Source organism: Martes martes (assembly GCF_963455335.1).
Source record: "Martes martes genome assembly, chromosome: 12".
Classification (NCBI taxonomy): domain Eukaryota; kingdom Metazoa; phylum Chordata; class Mammalia; order Carnivora; family Mustelidae; genus Martes; species Martes martes.
The window spans coordinates 10,464,646-10,486,043 of record NC_137900.1 but is presented as its reverse complement, the minus strand read 5'-3'; the positions used below and the strand labels follow the sequence as shown (position 1 = coordinate 10,486,043).

The 21,398-nt window shown below is 43.9% G+C and overlaps 2 protein-coding genes across 2 annotated transcripts in view; both read right to left on the bottom strand.

Moving 5' to 3' along the window:
• PIP5K1B (phosphatidylinositol-4-phosphate 5-kinase type 1 beta) overlaps positions 1-21,398 on the bottom strand; it is a 287,921-nt gene that overhangs the window by 191,025 nt on the left and 75,498 nt on the right. The window lies entirely within an intron of this gene.
• On the bottom strand, positions 16,352-18,772 carry PABIR1 (PP2A Aalpha (PPP2R1A) and B55A (PPP2R2A) interacting phosphatase regulator 1). The gene has a single exon (XM_080819314.1). It carries the CDS (start codon positions 18,648-18,650, stop codon positions 17,787-17,789), a length of 864 nt encoding a protein of 287 aa, XP_080675440.1. The 5' UTR covers positions 18,651-18,772; the 3' UTR covers positions 16,352-17,786.

Genomic DNA, 21,398 nt, shown 5'->3' with positions numbered 1-21,398 from the left:
GTCTGGGACTGGGCGGGGGGAGGGGAGAGGAGCCACAGGCACAGAGACAATCACTCAAACATTCTGGCGCATGGAACGCTTACAGCTTCAGGATCTCAAGACCTTAACGGTAATGAAGAGCTGGGGCCCGAGGGAGCCACATTTTCTACCCTGCCATGACCCCAGGAAGCTTAGGACAGGCCCTTTGTGGGAATGACAAAAAAGCACTCCTCCCGACTTAGCAAAAGCCCACCTCTCTGTCAAAAATGAGAAGAACATCTCCTCTGGGCAGACAGCCCTGCAAAGAGAAAAAAGACCTCTTTCACCAGCTGGTATGGGCTGCACAGCAACTTTCGTTTGCTCTGAGTGTGCGCAGAACCCCACGTAGTGTATGCAGAACCCCACGTAGGGTGTGCAGAACCCCCCTCTTGATACGGGCTGCACCCACAGACAGCTGAGCTGGAGGGGTCTTGAAGGCCAGTACGGCCAGTACGCAGAAGCTGTGGTGCCCAGGGGGTTCCAGGAGGCTCGGGCTGCCCCTGATTCCTCACGAGGCCAGAGAAGGCACAGAGGACTGGATCACTCCTTCAGAAACACACAGATATATGTGCCGGACCTGTGTGCCAGGGTCTGGGGGACGGGCTGGGCTCAGTGTCAAACACAGGCCGTCTAAGGACAGACCCACCTGACATGCTCAGGGTCTGGGCCCACACCGGGTACGCCGGGAGGGTCCTCCTCACTCACCAGCCTCAACTGGGCACCGGCTGCCCACAGGTACCTCTGCCCCAACCAGCACCACCGTTTTCAAGTCTTCCCAGAACCTGATGTGGAAAGTCGGGGCTTTGGATCTAGAACCCTCAGGCTCCTCGGTGTTCTGGGCCAGAAAGGGCTCACCGGACCCCTGGCTTGCCACCTTCTCCTCTCCATGGCAGTCCCGTCCCACATCTCTCAGGGCCTGAGGGCTCATGGGTGGAAAACCCTGTGTACAGTGCTCCCCACCCTTCAGACCCCAGGGTGGAGACTGGGGCATGACTCCCTCACAGCAGCAGGAACCTGGGAAAGAGGTCCTCACAGCAGACTGGGCATTGTGAGTGCAGAGAATTCTGGAATGTGGGATCTTGGGTCCCTGGAGCATGGTAGAGAAAGGAGCACATGAGCTGCTCCTGGGCATATCCCCCGAGCTTGCCTGACTTGCTGCCCCATGGAGAAGGGGCACAGCCAGTTAAGGGCTGGAGCCAAGTACAAGATCTAGGTTGGGTGTCCCAGTGAAGGCTGCCCTTGCCTGGGTTCAAGAGCAGTGCCACTGATGAGACCCAGGTCCTGCGGGGAATGTCACAAAACAGCGTCATCTGTGCTCACACAGGGTGGGTACCAGAGCTCAGAGGAGTGTATGGAAGGGGCACGGAGCCTGGGTACCTACAATACAGGGTTGTTCTGTAAATGATGGTGTGTGGACGGCAAGGTGTGAAAAAGTTGGCATGTGTTTCAAGACAAAGGAGCGGGATCTGCAAAGGCATGGGGGTGGCACAAGATGGCGCTTCCTGGAAATGACCAGTTACGTGTCAGGGTGCCCTATCTATGGATACCAGCATGAATCTGGAAAGTTCTGCAGGGAAGGCCTCTGTGCCCGGTTAAGGCATTTGGAATAACCCAAGAGTCACCAAGGAAGACTTGATTCATTTTCACAACCGGCGTGTGCCCTAAACGGAGTCATCAATGAACAGAGGATGTGCTACAGACAGAGAGTTTCAGTATTATCAGTCATACTCCAAATGCTTCTTTAAAATGTACTAAAGCCAACCTACTGATGGGCAGTGTGGTCATCTCCAATATAATCTGAGCTAGAGCCCAGACCCTTCCTTAGCTTTGGATGGACATATCCAATGGACAGCTCCCTTTGGGTTTCTCAAAAGCATGTTAGACATAACTTGCTCTGAACAGAACTCAAACACTCCTCTCGTGCCCTTTCTGACATCCCCATCTCGTTCAACAGCCCCTTTTCACACAAGTCAGTATGCCACGAGTCACCTTGGATTTCTCCCTTGCCAACGCCCACCTCCAAGTCCTGCTGATTTCTCAGAGCCACCTCTCCTCTCCATCCCCACTGCTGTCCTTCAGCCCTGACACCAGCACTTTCGCCTAGACTCAGACAACAGCCTCCTTCTGGTCTCCCTGCCGCCCTTCTCTGCAAGGCAAGAAGGATCATATAAGAAAATCCATTCAGCTCAGTCTCTTGTATAAAATCCTTTAATGCTTTTCTCATTGCATTTGGAAGAAAATCCGAACTCCTCACCTTGGCCTGTAAGACCTCGTAAGAGCTGCTGCCTACCTTGCCTTGTAATGTCGCCTCATGCTGTCCTTCCCCTTCCCCTATCCCAAGCAGGTGCTTCTCTACACCACTGAAATTCTCAGCCCCCAGTGCAGTTCCTTCCCAATCTTTATTGTACCTGGCAATTATTTCATTATCTGCCTGTATCTCTCTCTGGGGGGTGGGGTATCTATTTTTCTTCCCAATAATATAATCTCCATGAAGCCAGGGAGTTACTGTATCTATTAGAATCTAGAGATAAAACTATTAATGAAAGTTCAAGGTCTGGCTCTTAGCGGGCATGCAGGAGATATTCACCCAGTGAACAATATTACAACCATATTAGAAATTCACCACACTTACCACTCTCCAGACTTTTGTTAATTAGGCTTCTTGAACTTAAAAAAAAAATACTTGCTTATAAAACAAGCTCAAAATTAATAAAGGACTCACTACACTTAGAGGGAGTTTAATTCAAATCTGGACTCCAAAAGATCCTTTATGGGGAACTCTAAGGAGAATTAAACAAAATAAGGAGAATTAAACAAAATTTATCATGGATGTAAACTCATTCGTTAAAAAAATTATGGCAGTAAGATAGCAGTACTCCAAGCCTGCTTTAATGTGGAAAATATTTAAATAAGACCATAATGGCTTTCTTACAACATATCTATTTGGTCTAAACCTCTTGTTCATTTCCACTATGAATGCACTTTGTTTCAAATATCATAACATGCAGCCCAAAGGCTTTTCCAACACTGAGACCAACAGATGTGCACAGTGATCTTGACCATATTTTGGAGTATTACCAAGAGCACAAAAAACTTATCAAGTAACTTAAACTGCATATTCTTTTTCTAGTCTATCTATCTCTTTGTGAATCCGCAGCCATAAATCTAAGCTTTCCATCCGAGGCAGGAAAAAAAAGTATGTCATGGAGATGGGAGAACACACGATTAAGCCATGTCTATTTCATTAACTTTTTTAGGAACAAATGATTTAATAATTTTGCAAAACAGAATAAAGAAATTAACAATCAGGTTTTTTTTAAAAAACCAGATACAGAGAAATAAGAAAAACATAAAATTAATAAAGGAAATGTAAAAACTTCACTCAAGAATTATTTTAAATGAGGACTGCAATTCTTATTTGCTGGAAATTCCTAGAATCTACACCGTCTTCTGCAGTTGCATGACCCTTTGCACATTCCCCTTGTCTTCTGTTATGCCTGTTCACTTATCCACCCGCTGAAGAGTTGCTTCCTTTAGAAACAGCTTTGTTGTTCCCTTCTGGATTCCTGTACCATCCTGGAAATATGTCTATTATACATTGTAACAAAGCACTACAAAGCCCATCGGGTTTTTATTTGTTCCCGTGCAGATCCTACCAAGAGCAGCATAAGGACTCACCTCTCTCTGTAACACCAGCCCCCAGCACAGAGTCAGCTACATCGTAGGTAATCGTGAGACATTCATTGCAAAATGAACGCCCAAGTCATCTCTATTAGTCCTTTCCTAAGACTCACAAGTTTGGCGACCATATTTTATATAACCCTAATACTGACAACCATGACATCAAAAAGGATTTCTGTCGTCTCCAGGTGCATGAAACAGAACTCTGCTAGTTGTAATGTCAAGATTTCGGAGACGTTTCAGTGGGGGAGCTGGAGGTACTATCTGCTATCGTGAGTAACTCCGAAGATTGGGATCTCAAGTTGCCAGAGTTATGAAAGATGGAAACAGTGGTGACCTTGGGTCTGTGGGGTCACAGACCCAAGGTCACCACTTGGGTCTGTGGTCTCTGTCCCTCCCATTTCAGCCTTTCTTCCACCGAAATGACAGAGTAACAACCCATCTACAGGTGATCTTACTAACCCTGAATTGCAGATCACTCTAGTTTAGGAGATAAAAACCTCACAGCAACATTTTGATGGCATGGTCATAGCTCTCTAGTTTGGATCGAATGAGGAAAAGGCTGTCGCAGATTCACAGAAAACAAAAATCTGAAATATACATTATTTTCAGAGAACTACACGTATTTTTTCCCCCAGTCACACCACAGGTGCTCCAAACGTGACCATGAACTAAATCACTTGAAACCGACTTGGAAAAGAATGTTTTAAAAGTGAACAAAATTTAATGGAAATGAACACGTCGGCTCTTTTATACTGGCAAGTCCAAGCAAACTCTGAGGTCTTTAAATTTCAAAAGCTGTTCAGACGTACATCAACACACTGTAATTGAGAAAAATCTGGAAACATTCTAAAGAGCCAAAAATAGTTGGTTAACTATAACATGGTCCAGCCACAGAGGGTAAAACGATGCAGAAGCATATTTAAAACATTCACTGTATATAACATGAGAAACAGCAGTGACGGAGTGGACTACACAGAATGATACCATTTTCAGGTGAAAATTACATACGTATATTCAATCATAGAAAAAGCCTAGAACAATATATGGGAGTATAAGCCGTTACGCCTCAGTGTACCTTTTTTTTTTTTTTTTTGCTTGTTGGGCTTTTCTAAAGTTTCTAAAATGAACCTATCTTGCTTTATCACTACAAAATGTATGTGCACGTATGTGTATGCATTTTAGTTTATTTGGCTATTTCCTTTAATCTTTCTTCACATTATTAAAATGCATGGCTTCAGAAAGCTTACTTAAAAGTCCTCTAAGCTCCTCTCCTAATTATATGGATTTTGATAGAGTGTGTGAAAATTAAAGCAGATTTCTGTATTCTGGGCTGTGAAACGTCAAGAGGAAGAAACTCAGCAATTTTCATGAGCCTCACGAGGAAAACTAAAAGGAAAACCTATTGACTTCACACACCATGAAATCTGTAACATTACTTCCTTAGACAGTGCACCGTAAGAGCTGGAGTCTAGAAGGTTTCCTAAAGCCTAAAGCACTCACTGATGTGCAACAAGGAAATACATGATGACATGCGTATCAATTTCCATGAGCACCCATCCCCCGTTTCCCAAACGCCAGCTACCATCAGGAACAAACACTGAGTTTTCGATAGCTAAGAATTGTTATTAGGAAGGCTTCGTAAGCCTGTGTCCCTCTCATCCAGGAAATGTGCCATAAGGTGATAATTTCATAGATCACACACATTCTTCAGATTTCCAATGACTCAAGTTACCAGTTTCCTGGCAAATACTTTGACATGCTTTGTGCCCTCTAATCCTTACTCCTTTCCAGGTAGGAGTTATGCCCATTTAACAGGTGAAAAGACCTGAGACATGCCAAGATTAACTAATTGGCCTAAAATCACAAAGCTGGGAAGTGGAAAGGCTAGATCTGGAATGCAGTTCTACCAGTCTGCGAGAGGCCGGGCTTTTTCACCATTAGGGTTACGACACCCCCCCGCATTCCCCGCCCCCAAACACACGCCGCCAACCACAAAGTAAGGGCTATAGGCAAGTAGGCAGTACAGTGATTCAGAGGAAACCCACACTACCTAGAGCCAGGAGAAGCGGAGGAGGTTCCACGGAATGAGCAGGACGGGATCCGAGGCTTGAAAGACAAAAATGCAGTATCAGGAGAGAGCAGATCCCAGAGCAGGCAAGGTTCTCTCCTGGGTACAAATCTGGCTTGGACGTCCCTGAATCCTCATCTGGAAAGGACTGGGACAGGCTGCCCAACCCACAAGCAGGAACTTGACAATATTTTATAATTAGAAAGAAATCTGAGCAATTCAACGTGAAGGAGGCATTCTTTCTTCCCTTTTATCACTGGCGCTCTCCTCTCCCACCGCTCGGCAATAATTCCGAAAAGGAATATGAAAAAATAATTGGTCCCTAAATAAAATCTAGGAGGACAATGAACTACTTAAAAAAAATAAAATCCACAGCACTCACTGAAGAGGAGAATGTCTCTGGGTTAAGAAACTGGGCCAAACGTACAGAAGTAATTGTGTCACGGGTGTGGAACTAAATTTCAATTTAGAAGTGGAAAAAAGCCATCAGAAATAGATGACAAGGGAATAAAATGAATCAGACAAATTCATGAAGGAAGTGAATCAGTAAGCTTTTAGTATTTACTCATGTTTGGAGGAGAAACATTTACTTATAGACTTTTCCCCCTCAAAATAATGCAAAAAAAAAAAAAAAAAAGTAAAGAACATTTTATTTGTTTTTTTCCCCAGACCGTAATCATATATATGGAAAGAGACATTTCTTGGGAAATGCTTAAGAACAATTTACCAATAAGAAACGGAGGGAGGATGACCCTGGCTCTGCTTTATCCTCAAGGATCTGAAAGAACCCACGGTCTTTCTTCAGCCATGTGGCGGATTCCAATTCCACTCCCGCTACCCCGACTGGGTTTCCAGCCCACCCCTCCCAAGCAAGGACTCTCACCAAGGTGACCTGTCACTGACACGTTACTACACTGGCGCTCAGGGATCAGTCCCCTTCCTACTTGTCAGATCCGCCACAATGGACACACCCGATCACTCCATTTCCTTTCACACAGTGTCTGGGACACACTCTCTCTGTTTCCTACCTCCCTGCCTGCTCCTTCTCAGTGTCCTCTTCCTGACCTCTTAATGTGACAGAGTGCCCCACGGTTCACTTCCTACTCTCTCCTGTTCTTGGCGCACATTCCCGTGACTCCTAGTGATTTCGAGGGTTCTCTTGATTTTACATACCGTCTACAGTCATTGACAGATGACTCCCCAAGTGTGTATTTCCAGCCCAGCCCCTTTCCCGAACTCCAGACTCCCAAATCTAACTGCTCATCTGACATCTGCACTTGAATATCTATTTAGGATCATTTACCTAACAACCAAAACGGAGGCACGGATGCCCACTACCTCTACAACTTCGGCCAAGAAAAAAATCTGACCGCACCCCTAGATTTCCACATCTCAGATGGTGGCGGCTCCACTGGGCCAGTTGCTTGGGCCCCAAAACCTTGGAATTATCCTTTTCTCTCAGGGCCATCTTCAAACTGTTGGCTCTACCTTCAAAATATAGAATTTAACCACATCTCCCCATCTCCACTGCCACCACCTGCAACCAAGCCACCACCATCTCTTACCTGGATTGCTGGAAAGCCTTCTGACGGGTCCCCTTGCTTCTATACCTGCCCTTCAAAGTCTACTGTCGACATTGCAAGAGTGTTCCTTCCATCCACCCACCCACCCATCCATTCATGACGTTGTTCATTTATTTGCTCCCCGCTGAGCAGGGAGGCCAATGCAGGACCCAATCCCAGGACCCTCGGATCATGACCTAAGACAAAGGCAGATGCTCAGCCGACTGAGCCACCCAGGCGCCCCAAGAGTGTTCCTTCTAAAACTTAGGACAATCAGGCCACTTCTATCCTCGAAGTCCTGCAATGGCTCTCCGTCTCTCATAATCAAAGCCAATGTCCTTCCACGGCACGTGAGCAACCCCTCCTCCTCCTGCCCACTTCTCTCAGCAACTCCGACTATCTTTCCCTTCAGTAATTCTGCTCCAGCCACCCCTGAGCTCCTTCCTGCTTCTCACTCTCCGTGTTATGTAATTATTTCCTATGTCTATGGTCACCGTTCCCTGAACCCTGTTAGAATGTATGCAGAACGTGTGCTCTACAAGGGCGTGAGTCTTTGTTTTGTCCACTGTTGTACCCTAAGAGACTAGCCAGTATGAAGCACATAGTAGATGCTCAAGTCAAAACTGCTCAAAAAGTGAATTTCTAGTCTCTCAGACTAGAAACTATAAGGAGCTCAGCCACAGGACTGGATTCCTTCCTCTTAAAAATATCCCGAGCCAACTGTTCATCCATTTATCCATCTCTGAATCATCCGTTCAAGGTAAGCTCCAGCAATTATAATGTACTCCGCACAGGTAGCAGGGACGGAAGTGAAAGGCTGAGGCTTGGCTTATGCACACGGCAAAGAGACAAGAAACCATACAAATACAAGGTGGCCTGTTAATGGACTCGACAGAAGAAAGCCATCAACGGACCAGGGCTGGAGAGGCAGGGGCCATCAGGAAAGGCTTTCCAGAACATGTAAGTAGCTCTTGGACTAAGTTTCCAAGGAGTTGATGAAAGAAGGTTGGTAGAGACGGGAGGAGGAAGAGGGAAGAGCCATTTTCAGCAGAGGACACAGCCGACTGCAACACAGACACCAGACGGGAGCAGGCAGTCCTGGGGAACCCCAGGCGGTTCAGTGTAGCTAGGGCCTTGGGATTCAGGGGACGTGCGAAGGCGGGGAGGTCCTCTCTCACTCATGCTGCATAATCTGATTTAATCCTGAAGTGGAAGCGTTGTTATTCGTGTTGCACTTCAGGTTTGTATTTTAGAAATATCTGGTAGGAAGCAGCATGGTAAGATGGGGCCCTGAGAAAAACTCCACAGACAGGTACAGGATTTTAATTCAGAGTTGGAAACCTAGTATAAATTGGTATGATAAAGAGCTCCAAGAATTATAATTTTTGACCCCACGTAATGTGACAAGGATCATCATTATTATTATCTTTTACTGTGTTTTTAGAAGACTCTAAAGAAGAGGACACTGAAAGAAAGATGCTCGAAGAAATTCGTAAGCGCATCCCGATTCAACTCCAAATCCCAAAAGAAGTGGAACACAGAGAATAAAAAGGTCCACAAAGAACACCAACATCAATGTCACTCTTGAGTCCACAAGGAGCTCACGAGGGCCCGAGAGAGGGTTCCCAGGCCAAAAGAAATACCTAGTCCACCCATCACCTGCCCATGCCCTTCAGAACATCTCAGAGTTTTCTTTTCAGAAGATCCCAACACTCAGTGGCTACCTGGCACTCTAGAGCTCCAGTAATCCCCCGGCTACTTCAACAGTAAAACTGATCTTTCTCCTTCCAGCAAGGGCAAGGGTTTCCCTGAATCACAGGCATGGTTACCTCAACCAACCACTCTGCTTTTCAAGGGCACAAAAGATCTTTCTCAATTGTCCTCTTTCACAACATGCCTTGCTAGCCAAGCCCTAGATGTTAGTTTGGCTTGGAAGACCCTTTGTAGGGGTCTGGAAAAGAACCAGAGCCACCCCTGGCGTGGATACAAAACAAAGCTTTCGTAGGACAATAAGAGCAATAGGTTCTCTGTTTTCTAGTTTCAGCCCTACTGGCCAAGAGTCTGTCAATGAGTGAATTTCACGTCTCCCTACAGACTTTCTCCAGATGTTCAAAAAAGAGAAACAGATTTCAGGCACAGCGAGATCCTAGAACTACACCCCTTTCTCTTTTAGGGTAGCACTTGGAATTAGGAGGGGGAAAACGAGAGGAAAGCTGAAATGGGAAGAAAGCTAAATACGGCTCCAAGCACACAGATCAAGGCTCATGAAGTAGGTCGGGGGTGTGTGTGTCTGCGTGCGTGAACACAGGCACGTGTGTGTCATACATGCATAAAACTTGGGTACTTGATGTTATCTGTTTAAACTCTCCACATTATAAAATTATTTCCACAAGCTATAGAGCTACAAGTACCCTTTGAAGTGATTTTTCAGTATCTGTTGAACTTCTAAAATGATAACTAACCCTTTGGAACAAATTGTGCTTTTTGACGCTTTGTTTCAAAATGCCTAATGGAGGAACATGACAGTGTGAAACCTGAAGTCTAAGCACAAATTCGAAAATGTACTCAGAGGGAAGTTTTCCTTTTTGGGTCCTTTCATTCAACAGTGAAGTGATTTTTCTAAGAGGCAAAGGTAAAATAAAGTTTCTAAGAGATTGCTCAATTGTTCTACATTTAAATCTCTGCCCTCTGGGGAGAGTTCTTGTAGAAAAAGAAGGCAAGGTTGTTATTAGGCAATAAAACGTTTTGGATCCTTGTTTAAATCCTGCCGTTCTTTTGCCTCTAAAAAAAGATACATTTTTCCCCATTCGGTAGGTTGTCATTTTGTTGATGGCTTCCTTTGGGGGTGCAAAAGCTTTTTATTTGGTATAGTCCTGAGAGTTTATTTTTGTTTTTGTTTACCTTGCCTAAGGAGACAAATTTTAGAGAAAAATGTTTCTATGGTCCATGTCGAAGAGCTTATTACTGCCTATGGTGTCTTTTTTGGTTTACAAATGATATAGCTGGTAAGGGGTTAATATAAAAAATATATAAAATAAATATATATAACATATAAATATATTATATTACAATTATAATTTAATTACATAGAATTATATATAATTTAATTATATTTAATTATATATAATTATATTTAATATATATTATATTTATTTATATATTATATATAAAATAAAATATAAACAACTCAACACCCAAATAACATATAATCTGATTTAAAAATGGGCAGAGGACCTGAACATGGGGCACCTGGGTGGGTTAAAGCCTCTGCCTTCAGCTCAGGTCATGATCCCAGGGTCCTGGGACCGAGCCCCACATCGGGCTCTCTGCTCAGCGGGGAGCCTGCTTCCCCCTCTCTCTCTGCCTGCCTCTCTGCCTACTTGTGATTTCTGTCAAATAAATAAATAAGATCTTTAAAAAAAAGAAATGGGCAGAGGACCTGAACAGACATTTCTCCAAAGCAGACAAACAGCCAACCGACAAATGAAAAGATGTTCAACGTCACTCATCATCAGGAAACTGGAAAACAGAACCATGATGGCGTATCACTTTACACCTGTAAGAACGGCTAGAATCAAAAAGACAAGATAATAGTGTTGGCCAGGAGGTGGAGAAAGAGGAACCCTCGTGCACAGCTGGTGGGAATGCAAACTGGTGCAGTCACTGTGGAAAATAGTAGGGAGGTTTCTCAAACTTAAAATTAGAATTATCATCCAGTAATTCCACCACTGGGTATTGACCCGAAGAAAACGAAAACACTAATTTGAAAGGATATATGTACCCTTATGTTTATTCCAGCACTGTTTACAGAAACCAAGATAAATGGAAACAATCCAAAGTCCATCAGTAGAAGGACGGATAAGAAAGTTGTGGTACGTACCGCCACAGAAAGGAATGAGATCTTGGCACCTGCAATGACATAGATGAACCTAGGGGTGTTAACACTAAGTGAAACAAGTCAGAGAAAAATGCTGCAGCGTTCGACTCCTGTGTGAAATTTAAGGAACAAAACACACAAAGAAACAAACAAAATAACAGGCTCTTAAATACAGAGGGGGGAGGGGTGATCGGGGTGATGGGGATTAGAGTACACTTATTTGATGAGCACTGAGTAAGGCATAGAATTGGTGAATCATTACATTGTACTCCTGAAACTGCTACAATGCTGTACGTTAATTACACTTCAATTAAAAAAAAAAGGAAAAGAAAAATGATACATTTTAAACTTACAGGGCTTTTTTTGTGTGTTGGGGGGAGGGTCAAAGTGATCTTGCCTCTGTTTCCCTAAGGAATAGACAATCTCAAGACAACCAAGGACACTGTATAACTCAAACATAATAAGGCATATATGTGTGGTTTTTTTTTTTAAAGGAAAAGAATCTAAAATTTGTGGTTTTAGATTTATTTCAAATAGCAAATCAGTTTGAAAATATGTAAACCATAATTTCTTTCTATACCAATTTAATTTTACCTATTACTAAAGAAAATCCTTCTGAGAGCTTCCTCTAATATGAAAATAATGTCTAAAACCACCGTTCTAAATAAATATATCATTTGATTCAACATGTAAGTGGCAGCAAGAACAAGCTGGAAAAAAACTTTATCTCAAATGAGAAAAAGGAAAAAAAAACAACAACACAAAAAGACCTAAATCAAAAGGAAACAAAAAGTAATGGAGACTTGAGAAAATGCACTTGGTCTTCTCATGTTAAATGGAAATAATCACAACACCTACACCCCAGGACTGTTAGGAGAATTACATGAACTCATTCATACAAAGCACTGGAAATAGTATCTAGATGCTCAATTTAGTGTTTAATAAATATTAGTGCTAATTATTGTTAATTACTACTGTCACTGGTGATGGCTCATGTCATCAGGCCATTTCTGGCTTTCCCACTGGGGCAGGCAAACCGTCTTGAGGGGATCACAATCTTGGGAAAATCTTGGCTGTAAAGGATGGCAGCCCAATTTCACAGGGGGAACACACTGAGAAACTGCTCCAGATTTCTCAAATCCAGAAGCAAGAGAAGGTAATTACAGAGGATCTGATCTGTGAAGGAAGAGCTATCACCTAAGAGAGAGAGATAAGATTCATTCTGCATCTTCCAGAGACAGCCTTGAACTCAGTTGTGAAAGTTACAAAGGAAAACGTGTCATCTGCAAGAAAGACTCTTCAACAGGCAAAACACTGACCTCATACAAGGACAGGCTGCCCTGAAGGGTGGACAGCGTACTGTCGCTGAGTGTGAACGCAGGAGCTTCTGCCTGCCGAGGGTGATCAGAAGCTTCCTCAGCCAGTCCTTGCTAGATGACAATCAGGACAACAGCCACGGTGATGAGGACAGCTGACCCTTCTACGGAAACTGCCCAGCACTGCTGGACTTGACATATACTGACCCATGTCGTCCTCTCCACCACTCGGCTCCGAAGCCCGTGTTCCTAACCACCACGATCCGCTGCCACCCCTGACTTCAGAAACCTGAGCAAGTTATTTATCTAGCCCCTCTCTGTGTCTGTCTCATTTGCAAAATGAGAAAAATGGCATTTATCTCAGATGGTAGTGATAAAGAGTAAATGAAATAAATGTGTTTAGTACCTAGAAGAGTGCCTGACACATAGCAAGTAGCTTGTATACAAGTTCTTTTTACAGAAAGGTCAACTTTTAAGAAAATTTTTTACTTGGATGGCAAGTTAAGGAAGGCATAAAGAATTGTCTTGGCTACAGTGAGCAATGTGATTTAATTTTTTCTGTCACGTAAGTGGGACTCACGGCTTGCTGGTTTAAGATTGATTTTCTTAACGAAACGAAACAAGCCATGAAAAAGATGGGCAAAACTGAAGCAGGAGTTCTGCATGAGATCCAATTCTCTGTATACTTTGTCACGGCTGATCGTAAGGCCTTGAGAAAAGGGGTCTCGTCCATCACCCACTGCTGACTTCTCTTACCCTCAAGGCCTTGGCCAGTAACTCATCTACACTTTCAGCAGAATCTTTAATTGCTTCCTACACTGGACTCAACCTAGGTCTACTTAGCCAATTCTTAAGCCTAGGTCAATCCAATCCACTTGTTTTGCATCTGCCATCCAACCGCACCCTGGCATCCAAAGGGGCCTAGTAAAGCTTCCTCTCAACCCTGAGTCACTGCTTTACAGATTTTCATAAGGCAACATTAAATCTTTCTTTTGCTCAAGCTTCTAAATCTACTCCCACCCATCCTCAAACACCCTAGACTACTGGGTAATTAGAAAATAGAAGCAATCAGATACAAATCCTTTCCTCTTTTCATATACCTTCCTCCACACCCACAAGCTCCTGCAAAAGCAAATCAATTCAACATGTACTGGTATCTTTGTTCAAGCCTCTTCCCCTCTCCTTTCTGCTTTCAGAGCGGGGGGAAAAAAAATGCCTCCAAACCTCCTTTCTCAGGCTGACCCTTTCTTCTATTTGCAGATGCTACCCAGGAAATGCAGGTTACAACACCTTCCTTGGTTTGTTGTTTTGGAAGTTATTCCCATCTCCCACCTCTCTCTTGGATCTTCAACTTTTTCTCACGCTCTATATACACAGTCTTAAGAAAAAAATTTTTTTCTTAGTCTTGATTCCCTCATAAACCTTGACAATTTCTCCATCTTACTGCCAAATATCTAAGAGTGGTCCATCTCTCGGTGTAGGTGTGTAACCAGCTGACCTAACGTGATAAATCTGAGCCACTGGAAGGCATCTCGATACAGATTATCCTTGGTTACAATCAATCTTTTAAGTATGCTCAAAGATTCTAACATCCAGCACCCATAGATTTGGTGACCATCTTTTTTTTCCATTTTCATCACATTTTTAACGAACACAATAAAGGAAAATAGACCACAGTGATTTGTTACACACAACAGGCTGTACTTTAGCTAAATGTTGATGTGCTTGGGGACTTCCAGCACCAACTTAGCTTAACTGTTTTTTGAAGGATAGGTCTCACATGAGTTAAGCCCTTAAAAGTAATGACTAAAGTTACAAACAATAATACAACGTAAATGGTCTATATAAACTCTGAGAGCCTCATCTGATTTAAATTTACCACCCATACAGAAAAATAACTTACAGAAATAAAGGTTTCCCTATACCTTCAGAGAAAAGGATCTGGCCACAGGACCTAAAATGGGAGAGAAGATGATGTATTCAATAAGAAAGCAAGGGGAGAAAATAGGGGGAGGGAGGGGCAAGGGTCAGATCCCCTCGGGCCCCCTGGGCCAGAATTAGTACATTTTGGTATACCATAAACATAACAGAAAGCAAAGGAGAAGCCTTAAGCTGGACGATGGAAGGATCAGACATGTAATTTTAAAAGGATTACTTTAGTTGCTGTATGGAGAATGAATGGACACCTGACCAGAGTGCGTGAGAGGGACGTGTGAAAGGGACGAGTGGGAATTAGGCTACTTTGGAAGTCTCTGAGGGAAATGAATGGTAGCCTGGGGGCAGGGTGGCCGCAGAGATCAAAACGGGGTGATAGATTCCAGAAGAGAAAATCACTAAGACTTAGGGAAGATACCGGGAAAGAAAAGGAAGAAAGATGTCAAGGACATGTTGGTTTCCCGAATTTATATACATATATACACGGAAATGAGGAGCAAAATAACTTGTACAATATATACTGAATTAACAGAAATTACCAATGGGAAGGGCAGATGAATTTTACATAGTAAAAGGCAGACTTTTAGTTTTTACTATATAGATATCTGCATTGTTTAAATACTTTTATAATCAGCAGGTATACATTCTTTCATAGTTAAATTAACATGCAATAAAAAAGAAACAAAGCATTTGCCTGGCTGAAAAGGACAGGAATGGCATTTTCGGGGGGGGGGGAGAACAATCCATCCAAAGGCACAAACACATGAAAGTACACGGTGTAAGGGGCACCTGGGTGGCTCAGTGGGTTAAGCCTCTGCCTTCGGCTCAGGTCATGATCCCAGGGTCCTGGGATCGAGCCCCGCATTGGGCTCTCTGCTCAGCAGGGAGCCTGCTTCCTCCTCTCTCTCTGCCTGCCTCTCTGCCTACTTGTGATCTCTGTCAAGTAAATAAATAAAATCTTTAAAAAAAAAAAAAAAAAAAAAAAAGAAAGTACACGGTGTATTTAAAGAAGATCAAGGAGTCTAGTGTTTGCAGAGTTAAGAAGGAAGGATGTGTGCTCAGATAGGATGAGCAGAGTTGTAAAGCTGTTTTACAGTACGCCCAGTGAATGAAGGACCTTATTATATGCCAGGTTACGGAAAGCATTCCCTACGCTGTGGGAAATGGGGAAGCACATAAAGTTTTCAAGCAGGAGGGTGAAAAACCAATCAAGTTTCTATTTCAGGAAGATCACGTTAGAGGCAGAGTGAAGACTGGGCCAGAAGGGAGGTGGGAAAATGGGCAAGATCACTTAGGCTGGAACCTAAGTTTAATCAGAGGCAAAGAAACAGAGAAGGGGAGAGGTCTCAGATTCACTTCAGGAGACAGGACTTAGCGATTACACTGGATGTGACAGGGTCAAGGGAAAAGTCAAAGACACTTCCCATGGTTTCTAGTTTAGAAAATCAGCTAGTGAGGACATCAATGTAGGTACTCAAGAACAGGTTCAATGATACTGAATTTTGTTTTGGAGATGCTGAGGTTAAAGCGCCTCCAGTAGCAGGTCAAGGTACCCACCAGGAAGCTGGCTATGCAGGTTTGAACTGGAGGAACAAGGTTAGGACTGGAGTACATGAACTACTACCCAGAACAGAGAATTTTCAGCCTACGGACACAACCTTACCCTCGACATAATTTCATTGAATTCTTAAGGCAACTTTCAAAAGTGGACCGGCTCCATTTATTCTCATAGTTGTAAAAATTCCACATAATTGTTAAAATCTCTATAAGCAGTAACTTAGAAAGCTGGAGCTTTTTATCTTGGTCTCTCTTTTATTTCTTCCCCATCCCCTTTTGTCTGCCATTCTATCTATCTAGTAAAGGAAGATATAGGAAGCATAATAGAAAAACATTTGATATTAAATATTTCTGTATTTTGTCTTAGTTGTAAAAGGCAAAGAAAAGAACATTTTACAATTCTACCTTTAATAAAATCCAAGTTAAATAATGATTTACCTATGTGACTCTCCACTGATTTTCTCTTGCAAGTCACTGACCCTTAATCAATTAGCATCCCCAAGGCAGTCAACTTCAGCTCTGGCTTTAACTACACAGGTTCCTGCAACAATTCCACAGTTCTGTTGTTGCACACTGTCAGAAATCCAAGTCACACTGTACCTCTGTCTAACCGATCGTGCCCTAGTTTGATGGGAGGTGGAGAGGAAGGACCTGTTGGCAAGGAAACAGCTGCTTCCTTCCTGAGCCAGGGAAACCAGGAAGGTGGCAGATGGGCAGAGCAGAAAAGCAGCCAAAAGCTGCTTTGGGTCCTAGTTGGCAAGGATTTTTCACTGAGGCACAACTGGATATTTTAAAGCATATCAATGATTGAGAGACTTATCTGCCTGGGTGCTCTGATGAAGTTCAACAGGGCTTCCCACATTTTCTACATCTGAGAAACTTTTAAGTTTGCAGTGGTACAAAGAACCTGGTCTCAGCCTATGTAGAATGGGCTAAGACTGCAAGGCACTGTCCCATTTTCCTTCAGGATTATACCCAAGAGAATGCACTTTCTGGTTTAAAAAATTTTTCTCTTAAACTTCCCTGTAGTTCTATTTGCACGACTTATTAGAATTAATATTAAAATTTCATTAGAAAATGCGTTTAAGTGTTTACTTTATATAGTTAATTTAAAAAGATTTGTTGCAAACTTTCATATTTTGTTCTTTTATCATTCCCCCTCCCAGCCACTTGTGTACCCAGAAAACTAAATATCCAAGGATTCCTGGATAAAATAGACAACCACTAGATCAATATGTTGTAACTAACATATTTTTTAAAAATTGCTGTAAATAGCTAAGTTCGTCGTCAAATAGAAATTAGCAATCACTGAAAAATAACATTAAAAATTAGTGTGGGCATGAAATATGGAATTTTAAAACATCAGTTTACTATGCTGATTATTCAACATTTATATTTGCATCAGAACTTAATAATCCCATAAATAAATAGAGCTCTCAATTATTTTAAAAAATCAAGGGATAACATATGTATTTAAACATATTAGCAGCATAAAGACGTATGCTTCAACACACTTATTGGAAAACGTCTGAAAATATTACTACACTGAATTCAAGGGCATCTGCAGGAATCTGACATAAAAGTTCTATAGAGTAACAACATTTCAGGAAATTCCAAAAAAAGGAAGAGGGTCAAATAGGAAATAGCCTCAAATTAATTGACAAAAGTTCAGTGCTTGCTCCGACTTGATTTTTTTCTTTCCGTTGCAAAACAAAAACAAAACAGAAAACAAACAAACAAAAAAACCGAGTCTCAGGAGGGTGGGTGAATCACTTAGATGAAAGTTCATCTACTGGAATAAATGGAGAGGCCGCTTGAGCAGGCGACACAGGAGAGTCGGTGGTAGTGCTGACTTTCGCTGGTGAGTTACAAGAAGATCCCGCACTGCTGCTGTTTCCGTCGAGGGTATCCGACGATACACACACACCAGGATCTGACAGCTGTGCAACGTCAGAAGAAAGCATGTTGGTGATGCCCTGGAAAAATCTCTTTGGCTGATACTCAGTTTCCATTTCACATTTTCTTTTCAATGGTCCAAGAACACTTGGTCTAATGCAATTGATGGGACTCTGGCTTCTCCGGGTAGTAAATCGAGTCGTTGGGCTGGGAATGGGGCTTGGAGGCAATCCATTGCTACTCACAAAACTTTGCAAGGAGGGTGAAAAACACTGCTTCCCAATCCCCCGGGTGGGCGACGGTGCTGGTGACACCGGAATGAAATCGATGCGCTTCGGGGAGGCGGACTTCTCCACGTCGTTGTCACTCAGGCTGAAACTTTCCTCCCAGGAGTGGCTTATCTGCATTGCGTTCTGCACCTCGCGCTCGTGGACGGTCTCTCGGTTGATCAAGTCCATGCCCTCCTCCTGTTTGATCTGGTGCAAGCGGCTGCTGTGCATGCGGACGGGGGAGGCCGGCAGTAGCAGGCCGTGGCGGTTCGGGAACGTTGTGCTGTTCCGCCTGGCGCTCGGCGCCTCGGCCTGGAACACCGGCGAAGTGTCACTGAGGCCGTGGATCAGGGGGGCGCTGTTAGACCTCCTGAGGCCCCCGCCGGCGCCACTGCCGCCGCCCTCCGCCGGGCTCCCGCCAGTACCCGGAGGCAACTCCAGGTCTAGCTCCATCTTCTCCTGAGCCATGTCGGGGGCAGGGAGGCGGGGGCGGCGCTCAGAGACCTAGGACTCCCATTCCCCGCAGTCCAGGGCCAGGGCCACCGCCGCCGCCGCCGCCGCCGCGAATCTGTCAGCGGGCTCGTCCTTTTGCGCATGCGTGCCCCTTCGCGCAGGCGCCCTGAGATTTCCCTCTCCACGGCGCCTGCTTAATGCGTAATAGCCGCCCCGCAGCCCTAGGGGGAGGGGCAAGGAGTGGTTGGGCCGCGATTCAGTCCATTTCTTCCGCAATTAGTTATCGAGCTAGAAGCTCGCGGCTACGCATGTTAATAAGGTTACCATGTCCCGGAGTATGCATTTGTAAAAGGAGACCCTGAAAGGCCGACGGTGATATGGGGCTGTATGAAGGGGAGTAGAGCTTGGCCTAACCAGGGAGGGCTTCCCTGAGGAAGGGACTATCTGCTGAGATCAGGAGACAAGATGGGTGCAGGATGGTGAACCATCCAGGAAGCGGGAAGCAAGGGCCACCACCGTGGTGGCAGGCGGGAACCAGGAGGGGAGGGAGGGAGTGTGGCCTGCAGTGGGGAGTGAGGGCTGCCCTGACGTGAGGTCCCGGGCAGTTCTGGCCTTTATCCTGAGAACAATGAAAACTCGGAAGGTTTTCAAGCATGAGTGTAACAGCGACCGCAAAGCCTGCTGGCTGCCGTCTGGAGAAAAGATGGTTGGGAGATTAGAACCTACAGCGCAAAGACCAGAGGGCAGGCAGTCTCCTAGGCCAGAGGGGATGGTAATTTGCACTGAGAGGTTAGTGTGGGAGCAGAGACAACGGTAAATTTGAGAACGATTTAGATCAGGGGAAAAACCAACCTGTCACGGTATTACTATTATTTTATTTAGATTCGTATTTCTAGGACAAGCATATGTGCTTAATAATCTTCACTCAGTATAAAGGGCTAAACGAAGGGAAAAGCAATAGGGTTCACGCTTTAAAAATAAAGACAATATTTAGCTCATGCAATTAATACAAATTTGATATCTCATTAAAATGGGTTTCTGTTTATTCATGTATTCAGTCAAGGTTTGTTTTGTTTTGTTTTTCCCTATGTACTAAGCACTGCTACGAAAGAGGCCCTAATATGAGAGCATTTAATTTCTACTGAAGGGAAAGAGACAGATAAATAAGGTATTTTCACATAGTGGAAAACCTTAGGAAAGAAATAGGATGGTGTGACAGAGCACTACTGATACAAGGGAGGGGGCATGAGAGCTGAGATCTAACCACAAGAAGCAAGTCATGTTGACATCTGGGGAATGACTATTCTAAGCATAGAAAATAGCACCTGCTAAGAAAGCCCTGGGCAGACATGAGGTTGGTGAGTTGGCATGAGAAGAAAAAAGGGCAGCTGAAGCATAAGGGGGAGAGTGGTGTGAGGACATAGAAGAGTTTGGATCTCATCCTAAGTACAATGAAAAGCCACTAGGGACTTTAAAGCAGGAAAGTGATATTATCTGGTATAGGTTTTAAATATCACTTTGGCTCGATGGGAATTAGGCTGTAAGCCGGCAAGAGTGGAAGCAAAGGGGCGGATCCGGAACCCACGGCAACGGTAGAGGCAGATGACTGGGCGAGGGCTGTAGCAGCAGTGACAGGGAGAAGTAGATGGAATCAGATGTTCTGGAAGTAGAACCAAGAGGATATGCAGATAGATTCCATTCAGATGTTGAAAGGAACAGACAATTCAAAGGCAACCCCTAGGTTTCTTAACACTGGGTAGATGGTAGTATCATTTACAGAGAGAGGGGGAGGAGTGGGTTTCAAAAAGTGGAAATTAAGAGTTCTGTTGGGCAATGTGAGTTGTAGGTGGCTATGAGATATCCAGGTGGCTGTCTGAATGGAAAAAAAGCGTCATGATTTTTGTTCGTCCTTCTCTTTTTGCAGCTGAAGAATGTAAGGTCCAGAGAGGCTAAGTGACATACTATCACACACCTTGTTTAGTAGTGGGGACCTGTATTAGAATCCAGATCTCTTGGTTCCCAGTCTATGTCTCTTTTTCCACTGTACCTCAGAGTAGCTTTTCATTTGAATTCCCTGTAAAATACAGGTCCTAATGCTATAATGTTGATTCTTCATGCCTATAATTATATAGAAACTGATTTAAGCTTTCCAAATGTCAGACACTATCCAAAGTGCTTCACATGTAGTACCTTACTGAAGTCCCCACAACAACCCTATCAAGGAGGTATTGTCCTCATTACGCAGGGGACACTGAGATGCAGAAATGAAACAATGTCACCAGGGTAAGAGTAAAGAGCAGAATCTGGGCTTTCTGGGTCCAGAACCTGGGCACCATGTTGCTTCTTCCAAGTGCAATGATGTTTTAGAACTGAGAGAAGCCACGTCCAGAGTGTAAGCTTTGTGAAGGCAACAGAACTTGAGACAGGATTTGATGCACAGAATTTTTACAGAGTGACAAGATTTTCATACAGAAGTGGTGGCATGATAATACAATGGCGTATTTGCTGATACATGATGTACTTAGAGAAGAACAGTGATGGGGAAAAACTTGGAAATGGAAGTTGGAGTGAGAAAATCCGGGCTCTGAACACCAGGCAAAAGGACCTGTACTTAACATGTGAGGCAACAGGAAACAGTGGAAGGTTTCTGACAAAGACGAATGACACCAGGAGAACTACACTTTAGGACCAGCCAGGCAGCTCAAGGATGGAGTGAAGTGGGGGAACAAAAGGGGACATAATCAACACCCATGACCTTCCAGG

Excerpts from the sequence above, each read along its gene's own strand:
- PABIR1 (XM_080819314.1), bottom strand. The coding sequence starts at position 18,650 with ATGGCTCAGGAGAAGATGGAGCTAGACCTGGAGTTGCCTCCGGGTACT.